This window comes from Eucalyptus grandis, chromosome 8, assembly GCF_016545825.1.
Source record: "Eucalyptus grandis isolate ANBG69807.140 chromosome 8, ASM1654582v1, whole genome shotgun sequence".
Taxonomy (NCBI): Eukaryota; Viridiplantae; Streptophyta; class Magnoliopsida; order Myrtales; family Myrtaceae; genus Eucalyptus; species Eucalyptus grandis.
In genome coordinates this window covers 12,400,817-12,414,147 of record NC_052619.1, presented here as the reverse complement: position 1 = coordinate 12,414,147, position 13,331 = coordinate 12,400,817, and the positions used below count along the sequence as shown (strand labels likewise).

General features: G+C 42.2%; 2 protein-coding genes across 2 annotated transcripts; both read left to right on the top strand.

The window, feature by feature from the left end:
• Nucleotides 1–5,928: 5,928 nt before the first annotated feature.
• Nucleotides 5,929–9,112, top strand: LOC104456528 (RPM1-interacting protein 4). Its single transcript, XM_010071333.3, has 4 exons — nucleotides 5,929–6,382; nucleotides 7,419–7,949; nucleotides 8,121–8,321; nucleotides 8,789–9,112. Exons 1-4 carry the CDS (start codon nucleotides 6,377–6,379, stop codon nucleotides 8,810–8,812), a joined length of 762 nt encoding a protein of 253 aa, XP_010069635.1. The 5' UTR covers nucleotides 5,929–6,376; the 3' UTR covers nucleotides 8,813–9,112.
• Nucleotides 9,113–9,795: 683 nt separating this feature from the next.
• Nucleotides 9,796–12,560, top strand: LOC104456527 (cell division control protein 45 homolog). The gene has a single exon (XM_010071332.3). It carries the CDS (start codon nucleotides 10,214–10,216, stop codon nucleotides 11,999–12,001), a length of 1,788 nt encoding a protein of 595 aa, XP_010069634.1. The 5' UTR covers nucleotides 9,796–10,213; the 3' UTR covers nucleotides 12,002–12,560.
• The last annotated feature ends 771 nt before the right edge of the window (nucleotides 12,561–13,331 follow it).

The window sequence follows — 13,331 nt, the reverse complement described above, 5'->3', positions numbered from 1 at the left end:
GGAAAATATTCTCATTTTTTAGATTTCAATCTTACCTTTAGGACTTGGTAATAAGGGTAAATATTTCTAAATTTCGTCCAATTCACGTAGAATTTAGAATTTACATGTCAACACAAGTTGCCTAATTTTTTTTAACTTGGAGCTTACCATGTCGTGGTTTTTAGGGTCTACTCAAGTATCACATGTACTCTTAATTAAACAATTGCAGTAAAATCATTACCTCTAATGACCACCATTTGCTAAGCTCCACCGATTACAACATTATAAAATATTAATAAAGGGAAAGTCTTAGCCATGGATATCGCGGGAAATGAGAGTTCAAATTAGTGGTTTCATATTACATACTCATAATTGAATATCATGAAATGCCAAAACACCTCTCAAAGACAGAATAATAAAAACATAAAGAATTGTTCCAAGTTCCATATTCTCAATTCTATCTAAAACTTATCTGTTGAAACAAATTTTCATTTTTTTGGAACTTTTAATCTACTCGGTATATTCAAGAACTTGGAACTGAACCCATTTCCATCAATTTGGTTGTCGGATTTTCAATTATATCCGAGAACTATGCTGATCTCTACTTGGTAAGGCAATAGCCATCGACTCCTCCTATACTCAGCAAGGCCGCTACGTCGTCATGCCCGGCCCTCCTCCATTTTCCTGATTTGTTGATGTGGAAACATATCATTGACACGTGTTGAAATTTCTGCCATATCAACAGCTTGACGGCATTAGTAAATGATAAATAACGAAAGATTTGATTGCACGGAGCGATATAAAGAAAGAGGACCTTGCTTGCACGTTAAGAAAAAAACTTGAAGGACTAAATTGTATAAAAAGCAAAAGAGGGAGGACCAGAATTGGAGTTAACCCTATAATCGCCAATAAAGGAACCCAAAATTGGGGGGCCGATGGATACGAAAGGCAACCTGCTCAAGAGAGAGAGGCGTCCAAAAGTAAAGAATCGAATACAAGATATATTAAATTAGTGCATTCACCCAAATTAATCTTTTTTTATTTTCTAGATTAAATTAATGTGTTTCACAAGATGGGAAAATATTATAAAAAATTAGATATCAAACATATGTGGACGTCAAATCGACATATATCCCCATCAACAACAACATTGAATTACGACAAACTTTACATGGACGTGTTGCTGCTTTGTACTATATGATAAAATGTAATTACATTGCTGTTTAAAATCACTGCGGAAGGCAAATTTCCATCTTGACCGTGGATCGGGTCTATTATAGCAGTTGGCCGTGCGAATGTCAGATGATCCACCAATGTGATTGTACCGGGTCATGGACTCGGGGTCAAGAGTTCGTCGTTTAAGAGGGGGATTTTGAATGTTTTGACTGTACTAATACGTCGAGAGTATTTTTATTTTTTATTTTTTTGGGCTTGTGACCGGAGGCGCGGACGTACGCGGTAGCATGGACTGACATTGTCTTTCGATTGATTTTGCATCCTACAATTTCTAAGCTAACAACGTCCGTACAGAGGCCATGGTTCTTGGGCCCGCCAAGGCCGGACCGTTCTACAAACAAGGCAGTTCTTTGCCAGTTGCATGAACGGGCCTGGGTACGGACTTTTCGACCTGATATGGGACCCGAACCGCCTGTTGATTAGGGTTTACCACCCAAGCGACGGTGTAATAGTTATGCTGGCCTTGGTTAGTTCGGCTTTGGGGAATGTTTTTGAAAAAATGCAAATAATTTTAGGTTGAGGGAGTTTTTTTAAAGTGTATTACGAAAGAACTTTTGTTAAAATGTCGTTTGGTAAAAATTACATTTGTAAATAATTTTTATTTTAAAAATTTTTTGAAGTCCAGTGGCCGATTTGGCTGTTGGATCACCGGATCCAACCTCCGAATGGCCTCGCCTAAGGTTGTGCGACCCCTAGGCCATCAGTTGCCTTGGTCGCACAACCCAAGCCTCACCTGAGGTTTGGCAGCAAGTTGCCGCCAGGGTCGAGTGATCCTCAGGCGCGGTCACCGGCTCGCACGACCTCTTGGCTAGCGATCGTTGGCCTCCAATTGGCTTTCTGTGAGATAGTTTTCGAAGAAGATAATCAATAACTAAGGCCAACACTTGCATTCCGAAAATGCAAATTTCCAAAATATCTCGAGACCTGTTTTGGACTAAAGGTTTTTAAAGTAGTTTGGAGATGTAATTGTATTTTCTCAAAGTTGAGCAAAAACACGAAACAAATGCGTTTGCATTTGACTAAGGGACTTTAGAGTCCCAAAGCCCATTACAAATGCCGAACCAAACGGAACCATTATTTGCATCATTAAGCAAAAATCCCAAATCATCTTGCTTCTAGCTTTTCATAATTAACTTTCTTCAAAAATTAAAATTACCAAGGAACCCTCAAATTCGCACATGTTTAAAACTAACCAACACTAGGACAAAAATAAATAAATAATAATAATAGTAATTAACCAACACTTATTTAAATAATCGAATCATTATTAAACTCCTAAAAATCGATTCATCTCTCTGCATACGTAACCTGCCCCCGCGATCATGCTTACGCATAACCTGTATCTCGCGAATTAGTCAATATTGATAAACCAAAGCTCCAAATTGTCTCATTTTTAATTGTCCATGATTACCCTTTATTAAAAGCTAAAACTCTTCATCACTCTCTGTTCGTCAAATAACCATCCAGTTCTTGTGTTTTTAGTCACTAACTAATGCACATTGATTAAAAAACCACTCGATTCTTTTTAATGATCGATTCATTTCTCTCCATACGTAACCCACTCCCAAGTCACGCGCATGTTTCTACACTAGCATATCTCTATTCTAATTTGTAAAACCTATCGAAGGTGCTTTTCACATTTGAATTGCCAATGCTCGTTAAGAGTTTGCCCGCTATTCAACACCAAATGCATCTGCGTCATTAAAATTCTAAATTCTAGAAGTCGACTTTAAGTGAATTTAATGTAAAATAGAGCTTTGCAAGTAGTTATAAGTAGGTACACGGCTCCCTTGACTCTTATGCATTGAACCCACCCTCCTTTTAAAGTATCCACCTGCATCATCGCACATCACTTTAGTTTACAAATCTCCACATGCAATTGATTAGATTATACATCTCGCATCGCTCTAATCATCATCTCCAAGCCCTAAATTATAGCCATAAATCATAACCTAACAGCGCCAGAGCCACCACCATCTCGGAAAGAAGAAGAAGCTCTTCGTCATCTGGCGATTGCCGTAAGGCACGGCTCGTTAAATTCCCTCCATCGTAATTTACCAACAAAAAAAACGAAACAGAAAAGAGGAAAAGAAAAGATCAAAATTTGCAAGTGAAGAACAGAGGAAGAGGACGAAGACGAAGACGAAGACGAAGGAGAAGAAGGCAGGAGCAAAAGACGTTGTACCAGTTTTCAGCGAGGGCGACTGATTTGGCAGCTCGCACGAACGCCGCGTTGACTTTCTTTGAAAGCGAAGAGGACGACGAGTCAGGAGTCTTATTAATGAGTAACGAGTCCGAGTGCATGTCACGTCGTTTCTCAGCTCCGTCGACCAGTCTTCCTCTTCAACCTCGGCCCCATGACAGCCGGTGCACATTCCTCATTTGCTCAATGGTAGAACGGTTGGTCATTAATTGACTGATCGTAGGTTCAAATCCTACTTAGGGAGATTTGATTTATTTGGAATTAAAGTCATTTCAAATTAAAGTGACTGGCTTTCTTTTTTAGGAGACTAAAAGAAAGAAGAATGTAAGGTCTACGACTTGTTCCTTCGGGGCCTACTTGCCAAGTCCGATAGCAATGGATTCTGTACCAGCGGATGAAAGAGTATTAAAGTCAACACCAGGAAATACGCTAGATGATGCTGCAGGTCTCCCCTTCTATCGAACATTTTAAAGTGTGGCTGAGAGAACCCCGGCATATATGACACAAAATAAGAGCTCTTAGTCCTTTTGGCATAAATGTTGTTCTTGTTGCAGGTGAACAATTAGAGATGACCTCTAATCACCATGATGAGGCCAGTCCCTCTTTTAGTAGACTCAGCTATGAATATGAATGAAGAAATGAATGCCACACTCTTTCTTTCACTGCTAACCCCAAGAAGTTTCTTAATGTTGATACTTTCTTGTTCATCGAGCCTCGAGCTTGTGGTCCTCTTTTGAGTGTGAGTTCAATTGGATGAATTTGTCAAGTTAAGATCAATGTACATAGCATCAAGGATGGTTGGCTATTTTTATAGAATGTCTCTTGCAAGTTAAATTCATCCCTTGTTTTTTTTCCTTTCCGTTCACTCGGATCTCTTCCCTTTCATTGATTTTGTCCAGATCCTCCTTTTCTTCCGAAAAAAGGGAAGGAGAAGGATCTTCTTCAGTGGATTGCTTCACCAAGGCTATTAGGGACTGGAATCAAACACCTCACAAGGATACTAGAAACAAAATAGATCTACTCTATATGCAATAGAGTTGGCATAAAGCAAGAGATCGAGGAACTAGGCTTGGCAAAGTCAAGACATATGTGAAGCATTCCTTCGTCAATTTGGTTCTTATCCAATTTATCTTAAATGAAGGTTTATCTCATAAACTCATTGTGATTCTATATATATATATAATTTATCTTAAATGAAGGTTTATCTCATAAACTCATTGTGATTCTATATATATATATTCATAGGTCAATATTATTATTAGACTTGGAACTAGTATATTTGCCACAAATTCACACGTGAATTTTTGGGGAGGAAACTCCTTTCAATAGGATATTTTGACAAAATGCGATGGAGGGTGGATTTGGATAGATGTATTGATTTGGATTTTTTTGTAAGATGAAAATTAGTTTGGTGCAAATTCTAGATGGAAATTATGGAAATCAATATGGGATTTTTTTGTGAGGTGGGAAAATTGATTCGGAGCAAATATATCGTAGGGATGCAAGTTTGAGATTTTCAGTGATATTATAAACCCTATATTAAAGAATTAATTCACGATGACCTCTTCTATTTATCTCCGGAGATCTACATCATCCCGTCCACGTTCAAATGACTACATATGCAAGACGTTGTCTTACGTAGGATGTAAAATCGCTTTCAAATGAAAAAAATTGACCAATCCCAAAAGTTTCCCTGTCTACCCAAAAATAAGAAAAAGAAAAAAGAAAATTTTGTTTATCAAATATAAAACATCAACATGGGCACTTCCCAATTAATCTTATATGAAATCAACATGCAGAACATCCACAACACGATCTAATACAAATACTCAAGAAATTTCATGTATATCTATTTTATTATGAGTACATTTGTTTCGTGAAAAATAAGTTTTTTAGAAATTGTCTTTTTAAAAAAATGATTGCTGTGATTTTTTATAAGAACGAATGGACGAAAAATGTTTTAGTCATTCATGAAAATACTTAACCATAATTTGTTATTGATAACAAAGATATTTCCTGTTAATTGATTTTTTCTAGGGACATATTCAATTATTTTTAGGATAACGATTTTCGAATCACTCATTTTTTACAAAACAAATGGACCTTAAATTTCACTTCAAAAATTGCGATCGTGATGGCGAAAGCACCACGAAGAACAAGTAAATTCAATTTCCCTTCGAAGCATCGGCAAAAGGAAGACGAATTCAAAACGGGGCAGAAGGCAAAAGGACAAAAGGGACAAAAGAACAAAAAAGGACAAGGTGGTCGGGGTTTTGGTAGGTAGCTGGAGAGAGCGCGTGTTTTCAGTCCGGGACACGCGAGCTCACGGCGACCCCGTCAAATTAACCGCGGAGAATCCCCTCCCCCGGACCGTCAAGCCTTTGACGTTTGAACCGATCCCGACAGGGGACAGCTGGCTTCCGTCGAATCTTTCTGACGCCGTCATAATCCGAGGAACCGGGTTTTTTCTCCTTCCGGATAAGGCTTGCGTGCTGGGGCCAAATTGTCAAGCGAGCTGACCATCTCCAGAAACAGCAGAAACCGCACTGGCGGTAGCGTTTTTCTCTCGAAAGCGAGGCGGGCGTTGGCCACGCGGTTTACCAGCGACGCCGTTGATGCGGTTGCCGTTGAGGGCTTGGGAAGAAACGGGGGCGGGACTCGTTCAAGAAGCCGTGGTGGGCTGGGGGGAGATAAAGAATAGTCAAACTTGGACCTGGCCACCCCCCAGGGTCAACGGTCTATATATAAAGCCCTTCTCCCTCCCCCCACTTCTCCTGCCACCAGAAGCCAACCTTCCATCCCGCTTCCCCATATTTCCGGTTGTTGTGTCGTCAGAGGAAGTTGGCCGGAGGAGATTCCTTTTCGAGCCTGCTCAGCTCCCGGTTTCGTCTCGCGATTTGGCTCCGAGCATTTTCTTTGCATTTCGCTTGAAGCAGGTGGGAGAAGGGCGGAGGAGAAATGGCTGTGAGTATCGCTTTTGTCTCGACGTCCGAGTCTCGGCTTCGGCGTAATTATACGTGTTCCGGTCACGATGGCCTAAAACGACTCTTGTAGCTCGTGCATTTCTGCGAATCATTAGTTCTAGTTATCGTCGCCTTATGTTATTGTTGTCCAATACCGAGGTTTTCTGTTGCATCCGTTCGTCCTTCTGTTTCTGTTTTGTCGTTGGTTCTGCATCAGCTTATATTTAGATGCTGGTTGACCATTGTGAATTGAGCTCATGAGATGCGAAGAAGCAACCTTTAGCTAAGTTTTGGTAATCAAACAAGCAAGAAGGGGAAAAAAAGGCAAGATTTTAAAAGATATTGGTAGAAAATCGTTTCTTGACCGAATGTTTTGCTAGGATCGATTCTGGTTTTCTGAGTACAAAAGAGCTGAAATTCGATCGATTGGTTTGGAATTCAGAGGCTCACTGAGCTTTAGATTTCCTACCCGGATTTCCTAGCTTGATGACGCCCATTAGTTTTCCATGGATTCGTTTTCTAAGGACAGCATCCTCCAATAGCTCTATACAGCTCAAGTTATGTACGGCGTTGCTCGACACATGCTTCCTGCGTAACAAGTCCGATTGCAGCTAATATTGGGGTCATCCACCAAAGCTTTCCCAGAGCAACACCGCTTAACGGTGTATTCATTTCTGTACAATCACCTCCTGCAGAACAAAGCGACATCTGCTTTAGTTAACTGTCCTAGTTTGTCGAATCCCTATCCGGTTATGTCCTGGCTTTTCCAATTGTTTCCTCTGCATTTGCTTAAAAACCCGCTTAAATAGGCAGTGAAGGATTGGATGTAGATTAAATCATCAGCTCTTAATTTGTTCTTAATTGGAAGGTGCCAATGCTTGCTAAAATCGATTTATGTATTGCGATGTTCTTTTCTGTGCTTTCTTGTGCGGAGCGCTGGTTGGAGAGAGTTCTAGTTAGTGCAGGATTGGTCTATTCGTTTTAATTCCTGTTAGGCATATTCTTCGTCCTGAAAATGGCTATTCTGATCGTGGCAGCAACGTTCGCGCGTACCCCAATTTGGCAAATGGAACGCTGGTGATGACGTTGCTTATACTGTCTATTTCGAAAAAGCACGCGAGCAACGAGGCAACGGTGGCGTGAAAGTGGGGAACCCGAATGACCCGCAAGAGAACCCCAACTTACATCCCAAAGGTGCACCTGAGTCCAAGTTTGCTCCTCCTCCTCCCCGTAAACCTAGGTTTTCCACTGAGGAGCCGAGAGGACCTGAACCTTCTAGGAAGTTGCAGGAGAGGAGGGCGAGGGCAGACGACAGCGACCCAAGACGGTCTGTCAACCCCTCGGCAGGTAAAGACAATGCAGCATCTCGGACCAATGACTCGAGACACCAATACTCGTTCCATGGGGCCGCCTATGGTGAGCCTTACAAGAGGCAGGCTGGCAATCCTGGTTATGATCACAGTTTCGAACGGTCACCTCATCATCACCAAACGAAATCTCCAGGCCGAGCTGCTTATGGGAGCAGCCCTGGGGCCCAGGGAAGATCCCAAATGAGAGCAGACGATAGCGTAAGATCCAAAGCTGAACCCAACTCCTTTTTCTGATTCTTACAGATTTTCCTCTCATCATCGTATTTGAATCTGCAGTTTGATCTTCAAGCTGTGATCATCACAGCGATGTTGAGTTTCTACTTTCTATTGATATTGGCCTCTTGACGTTGGGTTCTGTCCGATGAACAGTCTAGCAGAGGTGCTGCAGTTCCACGATTCGGTGATTGGAATGTGAATGACCCTGCATCTGGTGATGGCTACACTGATGTTTTCAACAGAATAAAGGAAGAGAAGCAGAGAGGCCCTGGTGCAGCAATGTCGCCTGGTCCCAATGTCCGCGCATCGCCATACACCGGCAACAGGAAGCCAAATCCAAGGGACAATCCCAAGGTATACTCTCGAGCCTGGCTCGACTTTATATTTCATGTTAATTTGCGAACTTCATGACCGAGGTTTTCTCTGGAGCACGATCCCACTCATGAATCCTGGGCAAGTACTTCAATCCCAAAAGCAATACCACAAATACTTTTGTCTCCGGCAACTAGAACCGGTGCGAGATTCATTTAGTACTTTTAGGAGTCTCTGAGATGCTGACATTAGGCCGCGGATTCAAATGTTGGCATCAGCAGCTGCCTGTCAGTGGTGACTGCAGCACGAGAACGATGTCGATAATGGTGATGGCCAGCGGTGGTCATGCTCTCATCGAGTTATATAATCGACTAACTGATTATACCTGATCGGCGTGACTGCGCCAAACCCCCCAACAGAGGAAACATCACGTTTTTAAGTGACTCTTCTCGTGAATTTTCGCTCCATTATTTACGCTGTACTCAATGCCGTCCTCGTGCATTTTGCAGGGCTGTTGCTTCCCCTGGTTCTGAAGTCGAGGCCTGCAAACTCAGTCGACGACGGTTCTGGCCGCCCGTGAATTGTAATTATCTTTGAAGGATCATTCGCCTTTCGGAGAGTTTACTTCTTTGGTCATCATTCCTTAGCTTTTGACCGTGAAACTATTTTATTCCTCTGTGTCTGGTCTAGTGCTGTGTCGTAGACATCGATGAACGTCTCTGTACTGCTTTTTTGCTGTCTATCCGGTCTTGAAAGACAGGAGCTTTTTATAGATTCCTTTCAATGTGATCGTTTTCAATACATGGAATGCGAATGCATAAAGTTTTCTCTTCCGTTTTACACCCTTAATGGATGCCAATTAGCGATGGGCTAATCCATGAATTAGATTAATTGGAGGGTTATTAATAGCAAGGCCTACAACTTTAGCACGTGAAAATTGGATGTGAAGTATCTAGCGAACTATATCAGATTGACTTACCAAATTTTTTGTGGATTAAATTACAAATTTTTTTTGGTTTACCAATCCTAATTTGATTTATTTTACCAATTTTAATTGTAATCATTGTTTTGATTTATCGAGTTGCCAACTTTTCTTTTAATCTTATTAATTCTCTCTAGACATTAACAATCTAAATTGGCGTGACACATTAAACTTTTCTCTTATTAATTTACTACAAAATATTGTCTTTTTAACTTTTATTTGAATTACTTATCAGTATTTCTTTGATCTTTTATTAACTTATCAACTTTTCATCTCATCCACAATTCACATTTTTTGTATTGACATCTTGAATTTAACAATTTTTTCTTTTGGAAAATACCAATCTCAATTATAGCGACCTGCTAATTTTTCATCCTTTAATTACCCCTCTTTCCAGTCGGACGAATTCAACTTGCAACTGCTTAAAAAAGAAAAAAATTAATTTTCCCGTTAAAAAAGAAAATAAAAGATGAAAAAGGGGGATCGCATCACATGGCGAGGAGCCTGCGTGCCGGAAACAGTTGTGGCGCCAACTTTTAAAAATTGAATAAAAATTCCCGAAATTTCAAACATTTTTCGCCTCTTCAAACTTAACCGCCCTCCTCCTCCTCCCTCATTTTTCAGTAGAGAGACGAAAGAACAACAGTAGCAGCAGATCTCTCTCTGTCTCTCTGTCTCTCTCGCCGCCTGCCTCCGCCGCAAGCTACGCCGCTCGCCGGCCGCTCGGGCGATGACCAGTAGCTCCGCGAGGTCCGATCCCGAGCTCCTCTCGAGGTTCTCTCAACGCCTCTCCTTCCTCAGTTTGCACCGCCGGCGGACTTGATTGCCCGAACCGAGGCTCGAGCTGGATCTGGCCCCGGCGCTCTAGCGTTTCCTCCTCCTCGTCTCCTTCGAGGCTCCTCCCCGCGGCGCCGTGTTTTCTTCTCAATTCGGATTCGCGAGCTAGGAAATCATGGTGAGGGAGCAGCGGGTGGAGTCCTTCTACACTCGGCTGCGCGAGTCCGCCCTGTCCTCGGCCGATTCTCCTCTCCTCATCTTCCCGTCGACCTCCGACGTCGACTCACTGTGCGCTCTCAAGGTCATCTTCCATGTGCTCGAGTCGGATTCGGTGCAGTACGCTTGCTACCCGGTGTCGTCGTTTCGGGAGATCCACAAGTACGCCGGGTCCAGCATGAGCGCCGAGGGCGGCGCCGCCGTCACGATCCTTTTGATTAATTGGGGGTGCCACCGCGACCTGCGCCGGGTCTTGGATCTGGGTCCCGGAGCTAGGGTTTTCGTCGTGGATAGCCACCGGCCGATTCATTTGCATAATTTGAGCGAGGGGAATGATCAGGTGGTCGTGCTTTATACTCGGGATGATGAGCAGCAGGCCGATTTGGCCTATGATTTCGATGTGTCGGCTCTGGCTAATGCTAGCGATTTGATGAGCGATGAAGAAGGCGATGATGAGGCCTCGGAAAGTGAAGAGGAAAACGACAGTGATAGCGAGGAAGAGGGAAGTAGAGCTGGGTCTAGGAAGCGAAGGAGGGTCTCTGAAGAAAATGCGGATGACCCGGTTCAGCTTTTCAGAAAGCTGAAGAAGGAGTACTACCGTATGGGGACCTTTCATGGGAAGCCTTCCGGATGTTTGATGCATGATTTGTCGCATTCTTTGAGGAAGAACACGAATGAATTGCTCTGGTTAGCTTGCGTTTCCTTGACAGATCAGTTTGTTCACGAGCGGTTAACAGATGAGAGGTACCTAGCTGGGGTTATGGAGCTTGAGCAGCACATTAACAGCTCTGGGAACTTGGACGCTGTTACTTCTGTAACTCTCAAGGATGGTACTAAGATTCGTGCTCCAGATTCCTCTCGCATCGCATACGAAGACGAGCCAAGGCTGATGTTATTGCAGGAATGGAACTTATTTGATTCCATGCTGTGTTCTTCGTACATAGCGCCTAAATTAAAGACATGGAGTGACAATGGGATGAAAAAGCTCAAACTTCTCCTTGCCCGCATGGGTTTTGCACTTGTGGATTGCCAACAGAAGTTTCAGTACATGAACCTGGAAGTGAAAAGAAAGATGAAAGATGAGTTTGAACGGTTTCTACCTGAGTACGGGCTAAGCGACTTCTACTATAGAAGTTTTCTGAGACTCCATGGTTATAGCTCAAGGGTGTCCGCAGCAGACGTGGTATATGGAGTCACCGCACTGCTTGAGTCCTTTGTGAAATCTGATGGTTCTTGTGCTTCCAAGCAGTTCGGGGTGGCCTATGACGCCTTGTCCTTGAGCAACTTGGACAAGCTGAAAGCCGGTATGCAACATGCTATCAAGATACAGCGAGCTATTCTAAGACAGGGAAGTGCAGCCATTACTAAGAGTGGCTCAATAAGAAGTGGCAGGAAATTTAGATGGGTGAAGCTTGAAGATTCTGTTGACACAAAGTTGTTAGGGTATCCACAGGCTCTGACTAAGTTCTGTTACTTCCTGATGGATGCACTAAAAGAAAAGGGAGCAAGAATGAAGCCTCTACTTTGTGCTTGCTTATCACAGGAGCCTAACAAGGTTTTAATTGTTGGGGTTTGCGGGAAGCCTCGGCTCGGGGCAGTGCAGGGTAATGCTTTTGGTATTGCATTCAGAAACGCAGCTGAGGAAATTGGAGCTGAATTCTTTCATGAGCTCTTTGAATCTTCGTGGATAGTTTTGGATTCAAGTGCAGTGAACTCTTTCATGATCAGGTTGACGGAGAAGCTGTAGAACTGTAATTTGTCGCTGATTTGTCTGATTGTAACATGGAAATGTCGAGTAGGCATGTTTCACCAACATCTTTGGCTTGCTGAAACGAAAAATAAAAGGTTACACTCTAGCCAATTGTATAACTTGGAAGTTGGAACAGTTTTCCTGTCACTGATTTGTAGAATAATGTTTAACTTTTCTTTTCTTCTTTTTGTACCCTAGAATTTTTTCCTCTTAAACTCCAGGTCCTTCTTGGAGTATTTTTAGGGCTAATACCATTTGTGTTTAATTTATGAATGCTGCAGAAACATGCCATCCAGAAAGAAAAGATACCTGTTTTTCCGTTTGTGGTGCATTGCTGTTGTGTACTTTAAGTTCTTCTCTACCTATGAGATTTCCTTTGCACACTCTATTTTGCAATGTTGGAGAGTAGGGAGCGTATTGTTTTAGCAAAGTCGGTGGTCCTATGTAAAGATGCAGCTAATTGCTTGAGTACCCGAAAAATGGGTCCCATGTGTCTTTGTTGGCTGCAGATATTGAGTGTTATTATTGATTTTTGGATCTTTTGATCTTCATGTGATTACTTTATCCATTGTATATCGCGGCAAGAAGTGCTTATGAACTCTTTTGCCATCTGATGCTATGCCAGTTCATTGCTGAAATTTTCACTAGCTGCTCGCTGAGTTTGCCCTTGTCATGATCTAAGCAATGTAATGGATAGCTTATTCAGAATAATCAGGCAGAGAAAATTCTCTTGGATCTTTGGCCACAATTCCTGCCATCGTCTATTATGTTCTACTCTCGATTCTTCTCCTGTTGGTTTTGTGGAGTGCAGAGAATTTCTCGGTCATTTGGCACTAGGATTTCTTGATCAGTCAGGTATCTGTTAGTGTTCTACAGAAGCATGATAGTGTATTTTTCCTGAGTTTGCCCCATCTTAAATGGATTTTTCCTAGTAAATATAGATTTGCATCCCCAGCAGATTTCAGGAGCAGTAAAAGCTGGCCTTTCTTTTTTTGGTGGATAATTGTTATTTTCTTCTTCACGTGTGTGGGAGCTGCAGTCTTGAAGAGATACCAGTTGAGAATCTGGAGATTATGAAAATTCTCGCTGATAGGAGTACAACAACAATGTTGCTGGTAAAAGTCAGTCCATTAGTTTGTAAGGACTTGTTAATGAGTCTAATAGCTGCTTTTGCAGCTTAAAAGGCTTATCAGGTGGTCGTTCCTGTGAGCAAAAGAGCACTAGTCTTCACATCTTTAAATTCTTCTACCATGAAAAGTTGCCACGAAAGATGCAATATCCCTAACTATCAACTGTTGTGCATTCAATGTAAAGTGCTGTCGGAATG

What these genes read in the sequence shown, in the direction of transcription:
- LOC104456528 (XM_010071333.3), top strand. An exon ending in AAATGAGAGCAGACGATAGC is followed by an intron (nt 7,950 to 8,120) that starts GTAAGATCCAAA and finishes TCCGATGAACAG; the next exon opens with TCTAGCAGAGGTGCTGCAGT. An exon ending in ATCCAAGGGACAATCCCAAG is followed by an intron (nt 8,322 to 8,788) that starts GTATACTCTCGA and finishes TGCATTTTGCAG; the next exon opens with GGCTGTTGCTTCCCCTGGTT.
- LOC104456527 (XM_010071332.3), top strand. Translation starts at nt 10,214, where the DNA reads ATGGTGAGGGAGCAGCGGGTGGAGTCCTTCTACACTCGGCTGCGCGAG.